The 22,581-nt window shown below is 38.1% G+C and overlaps 1 protein-coding gene across 2 annotated transcripts in view; it reads left to right on the forward strand.

Moving 5' to 3' along the window:
- TXNDC11 (thioredoxin domain containing 11) overlaps positions 1–22,581 on the forward strand; it is a 100,810-nt gene that overhangs the window by 65,369 nt on the left and 12,860 nt on the right. For both annotated transcript variants that reach the window (XM_073362418.1, XM_073362419.1), the window contains 3 exons: positions 7,149–7,349; positions 11,699–12,488; positions 21,444–21,589. In XM_073362418.1, coding sequence (XP_073218519.1) covers positions 7,149–7,349; positions 11,699–12,488; positions 21,444–21,589 — 1,137 coding nt within the window. The remainder of the gene's footprint in view (positions 1–7,148; positions 7,350–11,698; positions 12,489–21,443; positions 21,590–22,581) is intronic.

Consider the following 22,581-nt stretch of genomic DNA (forward strand, 5'->3'; position numbering starts at 1 on the left):
GAACAAAGCACTCCCAATTCACACTTTTCAAAGAATCAATCAAGCACACGGTCAAACTGTCCCCACAACAGACACTCAGATACTCACCAACACATCCTGTAAGTATGCCCTACATTCTTTGTTTCTAGGTGTATACATTTACGTTTAGCCATATTAAAATGCATATTGTTTGCTTGCGCCCAGTTTACCAAGTGATCCAGATTGCTGTGTATCAGTAACTTGTCGTCTTCGTTTACCAGTCCCCCCATTTTTTTTTTTTTACCTGCAAACTACATCAGTGTCGATTTCTTCCAGGTCATTGATAAAAATGTTAAATAGCATAGGGCCAAGAACCGATCTCTTATCGATGATGAGTCTCCATTTACAGTTACATTTTGAGACCTATGAATTAGCCAGTTTTTAATCCATTTAATGTTTGCCATGTTAATTTTATATCTTTCTAGTTTTTTTAATCAAAATGTCATGTGGTCCCAAGTCAAATGCCTTACAGAAGTCTAAATATATTGGAACAACATGTTACTTTTATCAACCAAACTTGCAATCTCATCAAAAAAGATATCAAATTAGTTTGACAGTCTCTTTTTCCACAACCTCTTGATAGTAACTTCTTAACATAGCTTCATGATGTGTTTCTTCTTTATTAATCTGGAAGTTTTAAAGATGCTTCATGCAATTATTAAACATTGAGACAATTTGATAAGCACCCCCAAAAGAGGTAGCCTTTTCCATCTTTCTAAAATTAACCTCTTTCATAATATACTGCCAGTCAGTTATTTAAATTCCTTTGTCCATGTGTGTACAGTGAATATTGAATTAAGGGACCTCATCGGCAATTCCTCGAGGTTGAGGATAATCTCTTTCACAGGTTTTATTTTTCATGAGTCTTTAGGTGACTGAGGAGTCCGATCCTTGAGCCACAGGCTCGTTGGCAGACATTGCAGGTGGTGTTGGAAGACAGGGTTGGGTCACAGTTGCTGTGTGACCGTTGTCTTTTCTTTCTGTTCTGGCGTTTTTCTGTGACCAGGGCAAGGAGATTTTCCTCAAAAGTGGATGTTTGTTCTTTGACAAGACTTTGCCAGTTATCCCTATCCTGGGCTGCTGTCTCCCTGTGTGTGTGGTGTCAATGCCACATCTCTTGATGTTTATCTTGAGGGTGTCTTTAAAGCGTTTCTTTTGGCCTCCTCATTTCCTTTCTCCTTTGGTGAGTTGGGCATACAGCAATTGTTTTGGTAAGTGTTCATCAGGCATATACACACAGTGCCCGCTGCACCCCAGCTGGTGCTGGATAATCAGCGCCTCTTTGAGGACATTGACATTAGTGGGATGATCCTCCCAGTTTATGTTGAATTTCTTCCAAAGAAAGTGCTGGTGCTGGCATTCCAGGTTTTTCAGGTGTTTTCTATAGCTCACCCAAATCTCACAGCCATAGAGGAGAGTTGGGATTACCACCACTTTATAAACTAAAAGTCTACTATGTGTTCTGATGATGTGATTGTTGAACACCCGGCCAGACGGTCTGCCAAAGGCAAGGCTAGCATAGCAAATTCTGTGCTGAATCTCGATGTCTATGTCTGCCCTCTGTGAGACATGGCTGCCAAGATAGGCAAAGTATTCTACATTTTTCAGTTACTCTTTGTCTATATACATCTTCCTTGATGGCTCTGATGATTGACCGGGGACTGGCTGGTGGAGAACTTTTGTTTTGCCGATGTTCAGAGTTAGCCCTAGTCTTTTGTAAGCTTTGAGAAGCAATTAAGGGCTGTTTGAAGAGTGTGCAACTACAGCACAATCATCTGCGTACTGGAGTTCGGTTATTGTTGCCGATATAACTTTAGTTCTGGTACGGAGACGAGAAAGGTTGAAGAGGTTGCCGTCAATCCGATATTGGATGCCAGTACCCTGTGGTAGACCGTCTTGGGTTAGTGTTTTCATAGCTGCTAAGAAAATGGAGAAAAGGGTGGGTGCCAGTTTTACGCCAGTTCGGATGACAAAGGGCTCAGAGGTAGAGCCACTGCACAGGACGGATTCAGTCATCTGGTCGTGGAGGAGTCTTACAATGGTGATGATTTTGCTTGGGCAGCCAGACTTTGACGTGATTTTCCACAGAGCCTCACGGTTGACAAAGGCCATATACAGATCCTGGTGGTGGTGTTGACGTTTTTTCTGGATCTGCCTGGCTGCAAAAATCATGTCGGTGGTGCCTCGTGATGTTCTGAAGCTGCTCTGGCACTCTAGAAGTACTTCCCCTGCAAGAGGAAGCAGGCGATTCAGTAAGATTCTAGCAAGAGTTTTCCCAGTGATGGAGAGGAGGGCAATGCCTTGATAGTTGTCATAATCGGCCCTGTCTCCCTTTTTGAAAATGGTGACAATGTTAGCATTACGTAAGTCAGCAGGGATTTCTTCGGTGCACCAGATTTTGAGGAGCCGCAAGTGAAGCTTGTTAATCAGTGTTTCTCCCCCTACTTTCGTACTTCAGCTGGTATGCCATCAGGACCTGGTGCTTTATTGTTCTTCATTTGTTTAATTGCTTTGCCTCCTCGGGTGTTTGGTGGGTTGGCAAGAGGTTCCCATATTGGGTACTGAAGAATGGAGTTGATGGTGTCATCAGTCACAGTCGATTCTCAATTTAGAAGCTGGTGTTCCTGGCAGTGATCTTTGATGGATTTGTTATCTTTAAGAAGGGTGCTACCGTCTTTGGACCTCAGAGGTGTGAGGCCACATGAGTTTGGTCTGTATAGGGTCTTTGTCTCACCAAAAAAAAAAAAAAAAAAAAAAAAAGTAATATACATTTACTAAGTATATTAAAATGAACAAAAGTTTAGTGTGAAAAACATTTGATAGAGAGGAGCATGTTGCCCCAGTCCATATTTAATCCATTTATAATGTAAACAATACATTCCATATTATATTGGCTGTCCTTCACAGCTCTTGAGTAGTGCCTTTGCATCAGGGGAAACAAGTTATGTCGTCTGGGATAATAGATGTGAATAAATACATGATATCAGAATGAGAATGGTGTGAAGGAGAAGCAAGGAGTGGCAACAAAATTTTAGTGGCCAAGAGGTGGAATCCGTTTATCATTTCTTTGTTCACAGCCATCACAGAATAACGTCCACTTCAAAGTTCCATTCCACACATGAAATATCCATGCTGCCAATATATTGGAACTGGTATCAGAGAAGTCATAGGGTGTAATAAATAGAAAGGTAGTGATTCCGATGATGATCCTTCTTGCTACCCTTCAGTCTCTTTGATTAGTTTTACTTGACAAGAACCTAGGAGAAACACAGACCACACAGGACCAAATCCTGCTGGCCTTACAACATAGGTGCACAAGTAATCGTACATGTTATCGTTTCCCCCATATTTCCTGTGATTGATTTCTCAGAAAAAACAAACTCATATACCAGAAACTGCAATGAAGTACTGAATATTGCTTTGGTGAAAATGAGTAATTTTTTTTAAGTGGAGGAGGGGAAGGGCAGTCAGTATGATACATTGTTTCATTTAAAAATTGTATTGTGATACATGAAAATACAATATGCATCGAAACACTTGATCCTGAAAAATCCACTGAAGTAAAATATTGTAAGCAAAAGCAAGTGATATTCCCACCTTGCCCTGTAGTATACCCTTGCGTGGTATATAGTCCAAGCCAAACCTCAGAGAGATTGCGTGGATAGGGTAATTGTAATAATGGCAAAATATAAACCTCAGCCTATGTTAGCTGTCTCATTTCTCTTTTCTACCGAAAACTGGAAATCATAGTGAAGTGGGGGATTTCCAGCAGAGAAAGTGAGAACTAGTCAGAAGAGTTTAGCAAATTTCCCGAAGAGAGATGGGTGCATCCCAAAAAGAGGTTCTACAGAAAATGAGGTAGCCAAGAACAGTTTTGTAATAATGCAGAACTTTAACAAATTGCTATCTCCCTCCCCTTTTCTCCATCTTTTTGAGTTAGCTTTTGGTGTGCATGATTTAATTTAATGAAAGTGATGTTTTCTTCAAAGTTTTGAGCCTGAAAAGTCATGTAACAGTTTCTAGGAAGAAATTGAACAGTCATTCTAAAATAAAATATGACATTTTCACACTTCTAAATGGAAAAGATAAGTAACATATTCTTTATCATTCTGGTGTGTTTACATTTGTAATTAGTGGTTATTATTTAAATTTCTATTTGATTTTGTTGGATCAAATTTTAGTTACCCAGATTTTTATATCATTTATTCATGCAAACATCCTGTATGTATTTTATCAATTACAATGTAATTAGGAGAAAGAGAGTATAATTAGAAAAGTGCTGTTTTTAATAGTTTCTAATGACAAGAGAAGTAAGTGATTATTCCATAGTCTTTGGTTCTAATCATCTGTTCTTATTGTGTGATGATCTAGCTTGGCAAAAGTGACTGCTGCTGTACATAAGCATGCTCTCATTTTCTTTAATAATAAATACACATGTTGTGGTGTTTAATTGCTTTGATTTGAAGATGTTTACTGGGAGGCTCAGAACTATGTACCGTCCATCATGTGAGAGGAATTCTAAACAAAGACAGATTAAATTGTTTTATAACAGTGTTCAAAGTCAAAGTTACTTTCTGAACAGAATTGCCAAAACAGTAGTGTTCTCTTATGCCAAATAATAGTTTTAATACCTCACAAGTGTTTGTTGCCATCAAATTTGAGGTCAACAAACCTTTGGTTACCAAGGAATGTGAGAGAAGATACTCATATGTAGAGAATTTTGCAACCTTCAGTGTTAAGAAATGGCTCATGGATGGGACATAACTGTTAATGGAAATGTTAATTGTGTTTCATTTATTTTTCCTTAGCAGGAAGCTTTGGTCTGCCCTCTGTTTTGGGGAAAATAAATGCTTTCCTTGTATCATTACAAAAATCCATCTTCTGGTGTAAAATATTTCAGAAATGTGAACACAAAGGTCCTCTAGAGCGCTCAAATGAAAATACGATGTGCTTTTGCCCTGCCACCCTGAAATATACGTAACGTGCTGTGCTCATTTTGCTTTAAAGATACCTGATTTATCACACTCAAGTAGAGAAATTACTTAAGTGAGTTAACTCAAAAAGGGTAATCCTAGTGTCAGCTGTGTTCATGGTAGCTGGGAGTATTAATTTTGGTTGAAATTGATGAAGGTGGAGGAGCAAGGAAAGCCCTGAAATGCAACTTTCAGAATAGCTGTTCAGTGTAAAGACCTTATCTCTGTGCATGTCCTCGTTAACCGTGGAAATGGTATGGAGATAAGGCATGTATTTACAGTTTATTCTGCTCAAATTATGAAGAAGGATTTTCATGTATCACATGAAACAATAACTGGTGTCTGTGCAAACCTATTATAATGGTGCATGATAAACAGCATGCTTTAAGTGACTGCAGAATTTAAATTCTTTTTTTAGAACATTGAATTAGTTAATCGCACTCAGTGATACCAAAGTTTATTGAATTGCAGTCACAGCTACGTCAGGTTCTTAAAGAAGATGCATTTAAAGAGAGTCAATGTGATGAAATTAGAGACATAGTGGGGAGGTTTTTCTGGTGTCCACCATAATAAATCAAGGTGAGTGGCAATATTAATCTGGAAACTGAGGTCTTTCACATTAGTGAAAATAAACACAAGAGGAGATTTGTATCAGGTGTAGAGGAGAAATAAAGAGATCTAAAGTCACTTGAGAAGCATTTTGGAAATAGTTTTGAAATGGATACATATTGAGGGTCCAGAGTCTCCACAAACTTTTATAGAAATGTACACGTTTTCTGGGAGGAAGGGAGAGAGGTGAGGGGGTATGAGTGTAAGAAAATAAAGTAAAAAAGAACCTGCTTGGTAGAGAATATGTTGTTGACCAGACTAATATGATATTTAAGCAGGTAAGAGTTAAATATATTACCTTCCCAAGTCAAAATTATTTTATCATCTGCAAATAAGATCTAACTTGCTAAAGGATTATGATGCAATTGTTTATTTCTATTCCAATTTATCTATTCCAGTCTGTCAAACAAACTTATTGATGAAAAGGAGCGGATGGCATTAATTTCATAAATTTGTTAAGCCCAACTATGTGCTATCTAGAATACAGAAGACATGGTTCTTGCACAAAGAACCTTGCAGTGTAAATAAACAGATAATGGAAAATCCACTTGGAGACCCAGAGGGAAGGTTCTGTTTTAATGGTGGTTCAGCTTGGTTTTATAATAGCTGAGACATTGAAATTTTACTGACATGGGTTATCATTAATGGGCTTTGCAGAGGCCGTTATGTTAGGAAAGTTCCAGGTGTAGGTGGACGGCAAGGAAAGATGTATAAAGATGAGAATGAGAGCATTTATTTTATATATTTATAAGATGTTGAGGGCCATAAGTCTTAAGCATTTGAGAAGAATTGAGAAAAATCAGAAGAGAATGTGGGAATTACATTAGAGAGGCAGAATAACACAAATTGTTAAAGCTTCTACCTTATAACAACTGATAAAATTTAATCTTATGAACATAAGGGTGTTGCACAGGTAGTCTGTCACCCTGAAAGTCCTGTCTGATTATTTATTTATTTTTGGATAAAATAACATACACTAGAGATGCAGGGTAAAACCTTAATGTTCACTTTGTGGGTGTTGATTTCATAATTCCTTTAGGCAGGAACTTTCTTTTCAGCTCTAAGCACATTATCAGTATTCAGCAAAGAAATAATAATACAATGAGGTTGAGGGAGTGCTGGGAGTATTCGTTCAAAATGCTGTCAGAGCTGCTTGATACAGAGGTAAAAGCATTACCAACAGCTTGGTTGGAAAACAAAAGAATAAGAGAAAACAATAAATTGCTTTAAATTTGCTTTTGACCACCATCTGATAGATCTTAACTGAGAACTAGAAATACAGTGAGCCATACTTCAGTGTGAGATTCTACTCATGGTACTATGAGTTGGAGAGGAGTAGGGAAGAGTATCTATAGGGAAGGATCTATGGAATAATGACTAAGGCGAGAATGGTGCTGAATAGTGTCCATAAAGAAAAATTATCCTAGCTGTAACAGTACCAACATAACATGTATAACAGTATATGACATCTTATGTACCTCATTCATCAGTAAACAGTGTATTTAAATAAATGAGGAGGACTAATTATGATTTTTTTTCCCTTTTAAGATCTATTCAAGTGAAGTCATGAACTACACAGCTGAGAATATTTGCAAGTGGGCTCTAGAAAACAGAGAGACATTTATACGTTGGTTGAGACCACATGGAGGAAAAAGCCTTCTACTAAACAATGAACTGAAGAAGGGACCAGCACTTTTCTTATTTATACCCTTCAATCCCTTAGCAGAAAGTCATCCTCTTTTAGATGAAGTAAGTGAGATATATTATTATTTCTTTTTATTGTGGTAGAACATGCAGGCCCCAGTCACGGATCTGAGTCCCATTGTGTTGACACTATACTAACATAGAAAAAGGTCTATATGAGGAGGGTTGCTTCTACTCCATAAAGATCTAACTTGAAATTATATGTATTGATACAGATTGGGTGACATTTATGTGTTACTTGATGTCCCAGAATAGTGTAGATTGCTTATACTGGGTCTGATTCTCTCCTCCCCCACCCCCCCGCCCAAAGTTTGTGGTTTGTGAATACTTAATGGTAACAATTATAGATCCCAATTCTCATGAAAAACAGGGAGAGGGGAATGGTTACTAGTGTATATTTTTTTCATATTGAGTTAGTTAAGTGAACCTAATGTTGCCATTGAGAAATTGAAAGGATTTATTATGGTGCCTTCCAATGGAAAAAATAGTAGTAAAGAACATTTAACCCTATAAATCCCAGGGTGGTCCTTGCGATTCTATTGGAAAAACAATATCAGATTATAAAGAAAGATTGATGCAATCTTTTTATATTTTTAATTTATATCCATCTTACTTACACGCTTTATTCTCACCCTCTGTTGAAAGGGGACATTCCTGGTCTTCGGTGTGTTTTCTCAATGGGCTGAAGGACCAGCCATTTTTATATATGAAAGAATCATCATTGTAATGCCACTGGTATTTAAAAAGTTAATTGTGACATTGATGTTTGCTGCTGTCTTTGTATTGTCCAAAGTCTTAAGGCATTGTTTCATCTGCTTGAACCCAGTTAACCTTGTTTACATGCACTAATTTGATCTTAAGTGGCACTTATGTAGAATTCTTGTAAATTACCAGTTTCAAAGTCAGTTTCAATAATATCTATCCTCAAACTGGGCATCTGACACTAGAAATGGCTTCGTTAATAATCCAGAGGTGTTTTCTTAAGTTAGCAGAGCATGATTCCCAGTCAAATTTCCTCTTTCCTTTCTCTCTGCTAAAGAAATTAAACCAACATAATTCTAAGATTCTTGCTTTGCTAGAGTCAATGATGTGTAGTGGTCTGAGTATGGGATTGGGAACTTGGAATGGCTCAGCATTAGGATTAATTCAGTTGGTTCAGTTTTTCTAATGTAAATAATTTGCAGTAATTAAAGTCTGTTGTATCAAATTTGTGTGGAGAGATGTAAATTTGACTCTAAAATTGAGATTATGGTTTCAGTTGCAGTTCTCATAGTACTTCATTACATAAACAGACATTTATGAAGGGTGTTGAGTTTAAACCATTTTGACTGCAAAGCTGTCGTAGCTAATGTATCAAGGTGAAACTGTACATCAAAACTTTTAGTTACCAACTGCGTTACCCATGGTTCCACAGGCAAATCCATCTTTGGGGGACGTGTCAGAGGTATATCTGAAACAAGGACTCACTTATTGTGGTCTTTTTGCCAATACACCATTACTGTTATTGTCATGAACATATACAAAAGCCAGACACGACAAATTCCACTTCTGCAAGTCTTGCATAAATTTGCTTGCAAACTTCTCAGCAGCATGAATCTATTCCAGTTTATATATCTTTACAATAGCTTATTCTGTTTGCACACACAGTGACTGGTAACCCTTGTAATTCCTTGCATTTACCACAGACTGCAGGATTGCTATAAAGAGGCATCCGAGGCAGGAATTTCAAGTCCTGTAGGAGGTAGTCAGCATATTTTCCAGTTCAGCTGGTACTGTTTGTGTTGTGGGATGCTGGGCTGTTGGAGCATGATATTATGAAAAGTAATGGCCTAAACCCCCTGAAGTTTGGTTCCAGATCCAAGCTTTCTCAAAGTTCAGATGGACTTGAGCTCTGAGGTTCTTGTTTGGGCCAATTAGAGGTGAAGGAAGGTTCAAGCTGCAAAGTTCATGGTTTTCAGATCCAGAGCCCATTAGAGAGAGGGCTCTGAGGTGAGAAATTTTGGTCTGGATCCCAAATTTTACGGTTTGGGAAGGTTCAGACCCACATTTTTTATTCAGCACTTTTTCTAGTTGTGGGCCTATGGGATTTCATGAGGTCACAAAGGCCTTAGCTTCCAACTAATTAGCTTTTGTGACATCTGTTACTAGTTTGTCTCTAATGATGTCAGTGATTTTCATATTTTCCTTATTGCTTAAGGCACATAGCAGTTTGCCTACAAAATCATTGAGATCGAAGAAGAAGATTGGAAAGGAACTGGAGCGATTCCTATAGCAAATTGTGCTCAGTGTAAAGCAGGCTTAATTCAGCTGTTTTTTGGCACAGATTATACAGTCTATAATATTAGCCGCCATCTATTTTGATAAAGTAAAATCAGTACACCCAGTTTCTGATTTATTCTAGTTAAGAGAAGAATATTTATTTATATCAAAGCATTAAAACAGATACAGGGAATCCTGGTTACTGTAGCATGACAGTGTGTTAAAGTGGGCATAAGAAGCTACAGTATATTATGCAACTTGTTTACCACAAGGAGAAATGGTTACTGCAGCCAGCAGCCTTTGTGAATTTCATTTGGCTCTGAAACCATTTGCCTATAAGGCATTCACACAGCATGAAGGTGTCAATTCATTGTATGTTAGCAGTGCTCAAAAACTATAACTTTCTCTGATTAGAGCTCACTGAAATAAGATTTTGTAATGCAAATATGTTTTTTCAGTTTATAAAAAAAAATAAAAAAATTCAGGCATCCTCCAACATCTGTTCACATTCTTTAGAGTAGGTTACAACATGAAGGAATGAGCCTTTATAGAATCTAATCTGACATTTTCAGGAACTATTAAGTATATAAAAAGAAAAGGCTATGCCAATGATTCCTTTAAAAAAAAAAAAAAAAAAACTATCACAGAAGTTGTCATTGTGGACCACAGCTGAGAGATGATCATGTGATCCAGCTTCCCTCACAGTCATAATCTCACAATATCCCCGTGACAACTTGCAAGGATTGCTAATATGGAAAAGTACTAGTAGGAAAATGTGCATGTATTTTTAACTGTTTAACACAATACTTGGGGGGGGACGACATAATCACACTGTCTCTTTTTGCTGTTCATTTCATCTCTCTGTCCTATCTGTTCTGCTACAATAAACTCATTAGAAATTTAAGAATATTCCAGTTTGCAGTTTTTTTCAGAATATGATGGATTAGAGAAAGACAAAAAGAGTAGGTGAAAAAGCCCCAGTAACTACTGTAAATGAGGCCTGGCCTACTGTGCATATTCTTAATGGCTGTAAAATAAATTCCTACTAGGACACAAGAATTTTCATAATGGGGAATTTTAGTATCATAATGAGTATCTCAAACTCTGAAGAAAAGTGTAAAAAAAAAAAAAAAAAAAACCCCAAAACCAAACCTCCACTAATTCTTCGGAAATGGAAACCCTGAGTTTAATATAAATTTAGAATACTGTTTGTGAAGGAGAGAACCTTTCATGTCCATATGTTTTCAATTGAGTGGCAATATTGATATCTTTAATGAAATGAGGACCCAGTTTAGTGACCAAATCCAGAAGTCCGTTTTTCAAGCAAAACTTCTGATGAAGTCAGCAGCAGATAATGTCACTATTGAAATAAATGGAAGTTCTGCCCACAGAAGGACAGGAAGATTTACCCTTATATCAGTAGTTGATTTGACTGGATGACTCTTGTTATGTTCACAATGAGATGTTAAGAATGACTTAAGCATTATATATTTTGCTTTAATTTATTTTTCATCATCTTTATCGAAAACGGATATATTGGATAATGTGTCAAATAACACAGGATTTAGGAACGCAGCCTAACAAATATAAATATAAATATAAAAATAAATATAAAGAGGGTTTTGAGCTGACTATGTATAAATGGAAGATCTTTTTAGAGTGGCTTGTTGTCACTCATTACTGTTCTTAAGCACATACTATAATTGGAGATTTTTTTTTAAATTTAAATTCATAATAAAGCAACAGTGCATCCTATGGCTTTGGGTAAGAAATTAAAATTAAAGGTTTCAGAGTAGCAGCCGTGTTAGTCTGTATCCGCAAAAAGAAAAGGAGGACTTGTGGCACCTTAGAGACTAACAAATTTATTTGAGCATAAGCTTTCGTGAGCTACAGCTCACTTCACCGGATGCTTATGCTCAAATAAATTTGTTAGTCTCTAAGGTGCCAAAAGTCCTCCTTTTCTTTTTGTAAAATTGAAGGGTAAGAGTTGGCCCTGTGTCTAAAATTCCAGGATAGGACATCTAAAACTAAATATATTTTATGTATTTCAAAAAAATTGGGACAAATATTGTCTATGTTGATACATGAATGATATATAACTGATCACAGTTCTGTGTAATTTGTTTTTTCTATAGATTACCAAAGTGGCCTTGGAATACAACAACTGTAGTAAAAGCCAGGCAGCTGAACCTGTTCTTCAGCACTTGAAAGATGCAAATTCACCAGTTTTTGAGTCCATTGTACCACATGCGCATACCCAAGTTGCAGAAACATCCTCCATAACAAAGTACCCATGCTGCAACACGGTGGTGCTCCCTCACTGGCACTCAATCTCTAGGACTCACAATGTCTGTGAGCTTTGTGTTAACCAGACGGTTGGGGTCAAACCAAGTCAAGTCAATGTACCACAGTGTAACTTTTTAGAGATAGAAGCAGCTTTGGACTCTTTCTACCTCAAGGAACATACCTTTTTCCAATTTGTATCAAATACCATAGAATGCAGCAATTTCTTAAGTTTCTATAGTCCTTTTAGCTACTACACTGCATGTTGCAGGACAGTAAATAGGGGTCTGATAAATGTAATTAGTTCTGAAAAGACCATATTTCAGACCCCTAAAGTAGCATTTTCTTCCCATGGGAAGAAAGGTAAGGATGATACCCAACATTCTATTCCTCACATTGAGGATAGGAATTATTTTTCTCCTGACTTTCGCATTAATGGCACTCACATTACTGGCCTGAGGTGCAGGACCAACAAGACCTTGAATCTCTATCTACTGGATTCAAATTTGTTTTGGATGTATGCAGAGAGACTCGGAGCATCAAGATCTACTCATGTGAAGGAATTTGCTGCCATTGTTGACCTGAAGGAAGAGGCAAACTATATCTTGGATCAGAATCAAACACTTATAAAATCTACTCTAGGTACGGTATGCAGCAATCTTGTATTCAAAATTTAAAGTAAGTGAATACATTAAATGAAGATAGGATGGAGTTGGCAAAGAATAATAATTTTGAAAAACATGTTATTGACAAAAGCAGGTCAATTTATAAAGTGAGACTGTGAAAAGCATTGTGGATCTTCATCTGCTTAATCATTAATAAAACTGTAAAGGGTTGTTCTAGGGTATGATAAAAGAACTAATAATTTCACAATCCAGGAATAACTTACTCAGTTCAAGTGGAAATTTTGCAAACCTCAACCTCCTAGTATTTGTCAATCGGTTGACAATAGGTATGTCATCAAACTATAGGAATTTCCCTAAGTGGTCAATCCACAAAACCAGATTGCCAGCAGTTTTAAAGAAGTGTACCGTAGCTCAAACTAAATAACTGCTGATGCCTCGGAGAAAATGTTTAAAATGCATTTTATTCCTAAAATCGTGTACTTACAAAAGCATGTATTTGGTACTCACATCATTTTATATTACAGAACACATTTGTATGGAAATAGTATTGTTTGAGTTCAGCAGCTCCAGCTGTTTGGTAATGACTTCCAGAATGCAGAGTTGGTAGTGAATGTCTTCTTCCAGTAGCCACTCCTTGGGTAGTGACTCTTGGCAGTGGGCTGGTTCTTCTGTTGTTCTTGGATGCCATGGTGATAAGTGGGGTATGAGAATTAAAAAAATAAATAGCTATGTGGAGCAGTGGCTTCTGTAAGTGGAGGAGCTGCAGTCCCTCACCCCCTACTGGTGGCTATCAATCTCTGCTCTGACCCCACAAAAGTTGGTGGGTGAGAATGAGGCAAATCCAAGTCATCCAACACCATTGACTAGACTTTCCCCCATAAGAGTGTTTTGGGTATAGCAGCTCTTTTTACCCTACTCCCAAAAGTTGTTTCCTACTATGTCTGATTACTTTTCATGCTGTATCCATGAAAGTGCTCTTCCTTGCCCCATTCTCAGTGCTTGCTTGGCAGGTATGCCATGTGGTCCATTGGGATTAGATCTGACCACCTCTGGGGACAGGAAGGAGTCTCTGACAATTTTTTTGTTTAAGATTTAAAACTCTTTTTCTAGTCAGGCAAGATATTTCTTTTGTCCCCCCCTGTATGGTGAATAAATTTACCTCAGATCCATGGATGTGGGATTTAGATTATCCATTCCATTATAATAGGAGGGAGGGATGGCCTTTCGTCCTTCCCCTACCGAGACACAATTCTCTATACTTAAAGATACCAACAAGCAGTCCTAATCCTGAATTTGTTTTACTGTTAAACATTAGATTAGGGTATCATTAATGTATCATGTTACAATTAGATTATCTATTATTGTATACAAGATAAGTAGTTGACAATACACTTTTAATCATCTTATTTTTATAAAAACTTCTAAATTCACATTTTCCAATTCCTGCAATTATTTCCCTTGGGTATTATATCCCCTGAGATCAGGTTCTGGATTTCTTTTGTTTAGACTTAACTGCATTGTACTCTGGTTTCTTTTTAAACACAGTTTTTACTAAAACGTATGATTCCTTCTGAAACCAGTCTTAGTGCAAAATGCCATATTAAAAGTTATTGGTGGCTACTTTCAAACTGTCTGGTGGGGGCATGGCATTATATGTAAAAGAAAGCATAGAATCAAATAAAGTAAAAATCTTAAATGAAACAAACTGTACTATAGAAACTCTATGGACAGAAATTCCATGCTTGACTAAAAAGAGTATAGCAATAGGAGTAAACTACTGACCACCTGACCAGGATGGTGACAGTGATTGCGAAATGCTAAGGGAGGTTAGAGAGGCCACAAAAGCAGAAAGCACAGTAATAATGATTGATTTCAGTGATTCAGTGGGTAAATGTCACCTCAGAGTGTGATGCAGAGATAAAATTTCTAGACACCATGAATGACTGTTTCTTGGAGCAACTAGTTCTGGAACCCACAGAAGAGAGGCAATTCTTGATTTAGTGCTAAGTGGACCACAGGATCTGGTCCAGAAGTAACTATAACTGAACTGCTCACTTAAATTTAGTATCCTTGGGGGCGGGGGAGGGAAGGGGGATGATATATATATATATATATATAAACTAGGGCTGTCAAATGATTAAAAATTAATCATTAATTGCATGATTAATTGCATGATTGATTAATCACACTGTTAAACAGTAATAGAATACCATTTATTTAAATATTTTTGGATGTTTTCTACATTTTCAAATATATTGATTTCAATTACAACACCGAATACAAAGTATACAGTGCTCACTTTATATTTATTTTTATTACAAATATTTGCACTGTAAAAAAACAAAGGAAATAGTATATTTCAGTTCACCTAATATAAGTAGTGTAGTGCAATCTCTTTATCATGAAAGTTGAACTTACAAATGTAAGAATTATGTACAAAAAATAACTGCATTCAAAAATAAAACAATGTAAAACTTTAGAGCCTACAAGTCCACTCGGTCCTACTTCAGCCAATCATTCAGACGAAAAGTTTGTTTATATTTGCAGGAGATAATGCTGCCCACTTCTCGTTTACAACATCACCTGAAAGTGAGAACAGGCGTTCTCATGGCACTGTTGTAACCTGCATTGCAATATATTTACATGTCAAATGCGCTAAAGATTCACATGTCCCTTCATGCTTCAACCACCATTCCAGAGGACATGCATCCATGCTGATGAGGGGTTCTGCTTGATAACGATCCAAAGCAGTGTGGACCGATGCATGCTCATTTTCATCATCTGAGTCAGATGCCACAGAAGAAGGTTGATTTTCTTCTTTGGTGGTTTGGGTTCTGTAGTTTCCACATTGAAATGTTGCTCTTTTAAGACTCCTGAAAGCATGTTCCACACTCTTCCCTCTCAGATTTTGGAAGGCACTTCAGATTCTTAAACCTTGGGTCGAGTGCTGTAGCTATTTTTAGAAATTTCACATTGGTATCTTCTTTGCGTTTTGTCAGATCTGCAGTGACAGTGTTCGTAAATCAAACAACATGTGCTGGGTCATCATCCGAGACTTCTATAACATGAAATATATGGCAGAATGTAGATAAAACAGAGCAGGAGACATACAATATTCCCCCCAAGCAGTTCAGTCACTAATTTAATTAACACACTATTTTTTTAATGAATATCCTCATCATGGAAGCATGTCCTCCAGAATGGTGGCCGAAGCATGAAGGGGCATACAAATGTTTAGCATATCTGGCACGTAAATACCTTGCAATGCTGGCTACAAAAGTGCCATGTGAATGCCTCTTCTCATTTTCAGGTGACATTGTAAATAAGAAGCAGGCAGCAGTATCTCCTGTAAATGCAAACAAACTTGTTTTGTCTTGGCGATTGGCTGAACAAGAAGTAGGACTGAGTGGACTTGTAGGCTCTAAAGTTTTACATTGTTTTGGTTTTGCGTGCAGTTGTGTAACAAAAAAAATCTACATTTGTAAGTTACACTTTCACAATAGAGATTGCACTACAGTACTTGTATGAGATGAATTGAAAAATACTATTTCTTTTGTTTATCATTTTTACAGTGCATATATTTGGAATAAAACTAATATAAAATGAGTACTGTACACTTTGTATTCTGTGTTGTAATAGAAATCAATATATTTGAAAATGTAGAAAAACATCCAAAAATATTTATAAATTTCAATTGGTATTCTATTGTTTAACAGTGCGATTAATCGTGATAAATTGTTTTTAATCGCAGTTAATTTTTTTTTGAGTTAATCGCATGAGTTAACTGTGATTAATCAACAGCCCTAATATAAACCCATCATGGTAACATTTAACTTTAAAAGGGGAATTACACAAAAATGAGGATGCTTGTTAGTGTGAAATTAAAAGGAGCTGTCACAAGGATAAATGCCTGCAAGCAGCATAGGGGCTATTTAAAATCACCATAATAGAGGATCAGACTAAAAGTATACCGTGAATCAGAAAAGACAATAAGAGGACCAAAAGAATGCCACCATAGCTAAACAGAAGAGTAAATGGAGGCCATTTAGAGGCAAAAGGTCATCTTTTTAACATTTGAAAGTCAAAATCTAATGAAGATAATAGAAAGGAGAACAAACACTGGCAGGTTAAGTGTAAAAGTATAATAAGGCAGGCCAACAAAGAATTTGAGAAGCAACTTGCTAAAAAATGCAAAAACTAACAGTAAGAATTTTGTTACAAATGTCAGAAGTAGGAAGCCTGACAAACAGGAAGTGGGCCACTAGAAGACCAAAGTTTAAAGGGGCACCCCGGGAGAAAAAGACCACTGAGAGAAGCTAAACAAATCCTTTACATTGGTCTTCACTGTAGAGGATGTGGGGGAGATATCCATTGCAGAGCTATTCCTTTTGGCTGCAAACCTGAAATACTATCATACAAGAGGTTTTAGAACAAATAGATAAATTAAGCCATAATAAGTCCCCAGGACCAGACGGTCTTCACTCAAGAGTTCTGAAGGAACTCAGATATGAAATTGCAGAACTACTAACTGTAGTATGTAACCTGTTACTGAAACAAGCCTCTGTACCAGATGACTGGAAGGTAACTGTAATGTAGCTTTTAAAAAGGCTCCAGAGATGATCCTTGCAATTGGGAGCCAGTGAGCCTAAATTCAGTGCTGGGCAAATTGGTGGAAACTACAGTAAAGAATGGAATGATCAGATACATAGATAAACATGCTTTATTGGGGAAGACTCAACACCACTTTTGTACAGGGAAGTCATGTCTTACCAATCTATTAGAATTATATGAGGGTGTCAACAAGTATGTGGATAAGGGTGATTCAGTCAACATGCAGTACTTGGATTTTCAGAGAGCCTTTGACAGGGCACCTCATCAAAAGTTCTTAAGGAAATTAGTCATGGGATAATAGGGAAGTTCCTCTCATGGATCGGTAACTATCGGTTAAAAGATAGGAAGCAAAGGGTAGGAATAAATGGTTCATTTTCACAACAAAAAGAGGTAAGCAGTGGGGTCTCCCAAAGACCTGTGCTGGAACCTGCTGTTCAACATATTCATTAATTATCTGGAACAGGGAGTAAACAATGAAGTAGCAAAGTTTGCAGATGTTACAAAAGTATCTAAGATTGTGAAGTCCATAGCTGACTGTGAAGAATTCTAGGGGGATCTCACTAAACTGGGTGACTGGGGAACAAACTGGCAGATGAAATTAATGAATAAAATGAAACATTGATAAGTGCAAAGCAGTGCACATTGGAAAAAATAATCCCAACTACACATGTATAATGATGGGTTCTATGTTAGCTATGTTACCGTACAAGAAAGAGATTTCAGAGTCAGCATGGATAGATTTCTGAAAACTTCAGCTCAGTGTGCAGCAGCAGTCAAAAAGGCTAACAGAATGTTAGGAGCTATTAGGAAAGGTATAAGAAAATAAGACAAAAAATATAATGCCACTGTATAAATCCATGTGTGTCCAATTCTGGTTGTCCATCTCAGAAAGGATATAGTGGAACTGGAAAAGGTTCCGAGAAGGGCAACAGAGATGATTAGGAGTATGGAATGGCTTCCATACCAAGAGAGCCTAAAAAGATAAGGGATGTTCATCTTAGAAAAGAGATAATTATGGGAAGATATGATTGAGGTTTATAAAATCATGAATGGTGTGGAATAAAAATGAATAGAGAAGTGTCATTTACTCTTTTCCACAATACAAAAACCAGGGGTCACCCAATGAAATGAATAGGCAACAGGTTTAATACAAACAAGAGGAAGTACTTTTTCACACAACCCACAGTTAGCCACGGAACTCATTGCTGTAGAATCTTGTGATGGCCAAAAGAAAAAATGGGTTAAAAAAAGAAGTATGGCAGTTCTTATATTCTTGTGTGCACATACTTTTGTCAGAATAAATTTATCAAGACAGAGATATGAGGTGTATTTAGTCAAATTACGGTACCTTTGTTTTTTTAACTGTATTTGAAACCATTTCTAAATTAATTTAGTAATTTGATTCTTTTTCTGCCATTAGATACTTTTTTCCAGACTTTTACATGCTTATTTCCAAAACAGCACATGTGCAGTCATTTGCTCAGAAGAGCACGTGAATTACATTCCTAACCTGTGTGCCCAGTAATTTGAATGGTACACACAAGATATATAACTAGCCTTTTACACATGAAAATACCCACTTTGCATACTAGTCTTGTTACTTTCTTGCAGAAATTAAGTGTACCTTTTGGGCATGAAAAGTGCAAGCATACAGTTTTGAAAATCATGCCTTTAATTTAGGCAATGTTGAAAGGGAAGAGGCAAGTTCATGTAAAAATCAGGCTTGTAATGTAGGCAATAATGCCTGGGAAGAGAAGCAAATTCATCTGTGTTCATAATTGAGTATTAAAATAAGTTGCTCAGATCGGTGTATTTGCATTGTTCTTACATCATTTCTTGCCCTGGGCCAGTTGCATAGTCACATTTTATAGCAGAAATTGAAAAATAACTTAAGCAAATACTTAAGTGACTAAGACATTTAAAAAAAAAACAAACCCAACTCCCATATTCTTCCCATACTCCTTAAGTAGAGTACCAATTTTTAAACACAGATATTCTTGCAATGAGAAGCTAATTACAGTAATAGATCTAACTGTTGGTCCAATGAGAAACCTTACAGATTGTTTCTAAAAAAATATCATGAGCACTTAAGACAGTTAAAAAGACAGACCTCATCTTTTTTGTTTCTTAAATACACCACAGCTAAAAACACCCCATAGTCTTTCAAAATCTAGTTGCTCTAAAAAACATGGAGCTTTGGTTTGGTCTTGGTTTTCATGAATGTTGAGTTTAAATTTTTAAAATAAGGTTGAATTTACTATTATATGCATATGCACCTGTTTAGGGACCTATAATATGCTTTCCCTGTTCACTTTGGTCATTAATTTAATCTTGACTTTGTTTAGTTTTTATGCTAGTGTTCTCAATGTAGAAAATTTCCAAATGACTAAATTATTATTTGAGTATCATCTGGCATTGTATAATGCGAATCTCAGTTCTTGAATGTACTTGACATCATACAGTGCATAGCAGAACTATGACCCAGATCTAAATTGAACAGGAAATACAGTTTTGACGTTGTAACACGTGATAGAAAATGATGAAGTCTCAAGACAGTGCAGATAAGTGGTGTTTTATTTTAATATCTATCTTTGGTGGGTTATTGTTCAAAGTTGTCTGAGAAGAAGTGAGTTTTATGGAAAGAGAGTTGTTTGAGGGGGAATGTGGTCATTTGACGCACAAAAGAGAGTAGATTGTTCCAAGCACATAGGCATGAAAGATGATTAGGGGGAAGGATATAAAAGAAGCAATTAGAAGAGGGACTTGGGCAGAGCAAAGGAGAGTGGGAGGGTAAGTACGAAGAAATAAGAGCATAGATATAAGGAGGAGTGGAATTGTGCAGAGTCTTGAACCGGAGTACTGGAGACTTGAACTTGGTGCAGAATGTGAAGGAAAACCAGTGAAAGGGTTCTAATTGGGACTGACCATGTGGTCTGATCAGAGGAGAGGAAATTTGTATTGCAGCATTTTGGATAGACTAGAACAGCGGTTGTCAACCAGAGTCTGCGGGCCCCTAGGGGTCCATGAGCCTTTTCAGGGAGTCCACGGGGCCCTGTGGCTGAAACCCAGTGCCCTGAGCTCCAGCGCCCCCTGTGAGGCTGAAGCTGGGAATGGCACAAGGCTGAAGCTGGTTCCCCCCCCACACACACACCCTCCCAAGCCAGGAGTGGCACAGGGCTGAAGCTGTGCCCTCCCCCCCGCCCCCGAAGCCAGGAGTGGTGTGGGGCTGAAGCCAGGAGCCCCAGTGCCCCCCCCACCTGAAGCACAAGGGTGTTGCCCCCTCAAAAGCAGTGTCTTACCCAGAGTGAGGCAGTCCGGGGTAGCCCTACCTCCTCCTTTACCCCAGCCCCCCTCAGGCCTAGCTCTCTGGCCAGGTTGTAGGTAGGAAGCCGGAGCTAGGCAGTGCAGGGTAATTGCTTCTCTGGTTGGCGGCACCATGAAGCGGGCAGCTGTGGCATTCCCTCATCTGCTGCTGGTGCCCAGGGTTGCAGCTGCTCCTCAGCTCCCAGCCCCCTTTGACTGCTCACACAGCTGGTAAAAGCTGCCTGGGTGGGAGGACCCAACTCTGGGGCCTGCAGAGCCCTCGGGGAGCCGACACCGCAGGGGGAGCCCCCCTGGCACACAGCCCCTAGCTGTCTTTCTCCCTGAAACCTGAGCTACCACCCTGCACACACACAGCCCCGAGCTACCCTCTGCCTTCACCCTTCAGCTACTCTCCTGCCTGAACACAGCCCCTGGTTACTCCCTGAGCCACACCCCTGACTGCACACAGTGCCTAAGTACCCCCTGCCTGCACCCTGAGTGGTTTTCAAACTTTTTGAACTGAGTCCCCCCTTTGAGTTACTTTTTTTGGTTGCAGCCCCCCACAACCCAAACAGGCTGGTCTGCTGAGGTGAGTCGGGGTGGAGGTGGCACTCTCTCCCTCGACCCCACTGTGTGGAGCTGGCCTGAGCCCCGCCAGCCCTTTCCCCCTTACAAAATAGAAGTCAAACTATGCCTATGCCCCCTCCCCGGCCCAGAGCCCTGAGTCCTGCTGGTCTCTGGAGTTTTTATGGGGGGCCTCAACAAGAAAAAGGTTGAGACACCTCGAGTTAAGTAAGAACAAGGTAAAAAGCAATGACGCCAGTGAAGAGAAGGTTGTAATAATCAAGGCAAAAGATGACCCATTTGAATGGACATTAATCAGAAACTGAGGTAAGACTACAGAAATTATATTTAGGGCTTGTAAACTAGATTTGTATTTTTCTTTTATGCCATAAGTCAGTTTGTCTTCTGAAACCCAAAATAAAAACAGGCAGCCTAGATATTACAGGTATAATGAAGCTGGAATAACTTTCTTAATGTCCCTCTTTCATTTTAGAGAACTTCATTCAAAACTTCAGCATTCTCTACAGTCCCTTGAAAAGGCATCTTGTTGGTGACTCTTCAGTTCATTTTCCCGCACACCACGTAATCACTGAAGTGACTACTAATACCTTTCATGATGTGGTGGTTTTGAGTGAAAAGGTACAGCTCATAACTGCAATTACATTGAGGGTTTAATCACATTTTGAAGAATAGGATTGCAGAGTTCATTTTTCTGAATTTTCATCGTTTAAAACTAAAGGGTATCCTCCTCTCCCATTCATGCAGTTACCCTAATTGTGTACATAATTTTAAACAAGGGCACTCCATGAAAGTCATACTTCACTGTAACTTAAATTCAGGAGACCACTCTGTTGGAACAAATCAGCCAGAAAATCAGCCAAACCAGCTCCCTGAAGACCACCCCCTGCCTTCCTGTGCTGTGTGTATCTGCCATAGCTGGGGTTTAGCCTTTTGTATTCTTATTTGCTAAATGTGATCGAAATTACATATATAATTGTGGGGATGGAGAAGTCCTGTTTTGCCTTTGTTTGCATGGTGGCAACTCTTAACAAATTAAGTAGAGGTTGAGACCCAGGGTCAAGAACAGGTCCCAAGCCTACTCAGTCTTGGATGGAATTGGAGATATGTGTGATGAACATTGCTTTTATGAACCAGTTAAGGCTGTAGAGATCGGGCCGGCTGCAGAGGGAGCCACTTGCTGTCTTACTGGAACTAAGGTACAAAATAGTGAATAAAAGTGACTGGGAAGTAGCTGTAACAGAAAATTGAAGGTTGTAAAACAAAGAAACAAAAATCCCAACAAAAAGTAGTACTTTAAAAGCATACATCACAAAAATCCATAGCAAAAAGCTTTTTGATTTCATGATGTGAAATGTTTTGATGTACAGTGTAATTTTGAATGATGCCTAAAGTACTTTATATAATTTGATTCTTTATATGTGTGATTGAATTTGGACTAATATTCTTTGGCTACTAGGATAGCAGAGAAGGAATGCATGTGCAATATTCAGTTTCCAGTGTCCCCAGTGCCTAGTGTGCTAGCTTGAGGAAAATTGCTTAGTTCTCTAGAGTTCTCCAGAGATTTTCTTTTTAAAGTGTACAGTGACCAGTATTTAAATGGGAAAGAAAGG

Source organism: Lepidochelys kempii, chromosome 10 (assembly GCF_965140265.1).
Source record: "Lepidochelys kempii isolate rLepKem1 chromosome 10, rLepKem1.hap2, whole genome shotgun sequence".
NCBI classification, from domain to species: Eukaryota; Metazoa; Chordata; order Testudines; family Cheloniidae; genus Lepidochelys; species Lepidochelys kempii.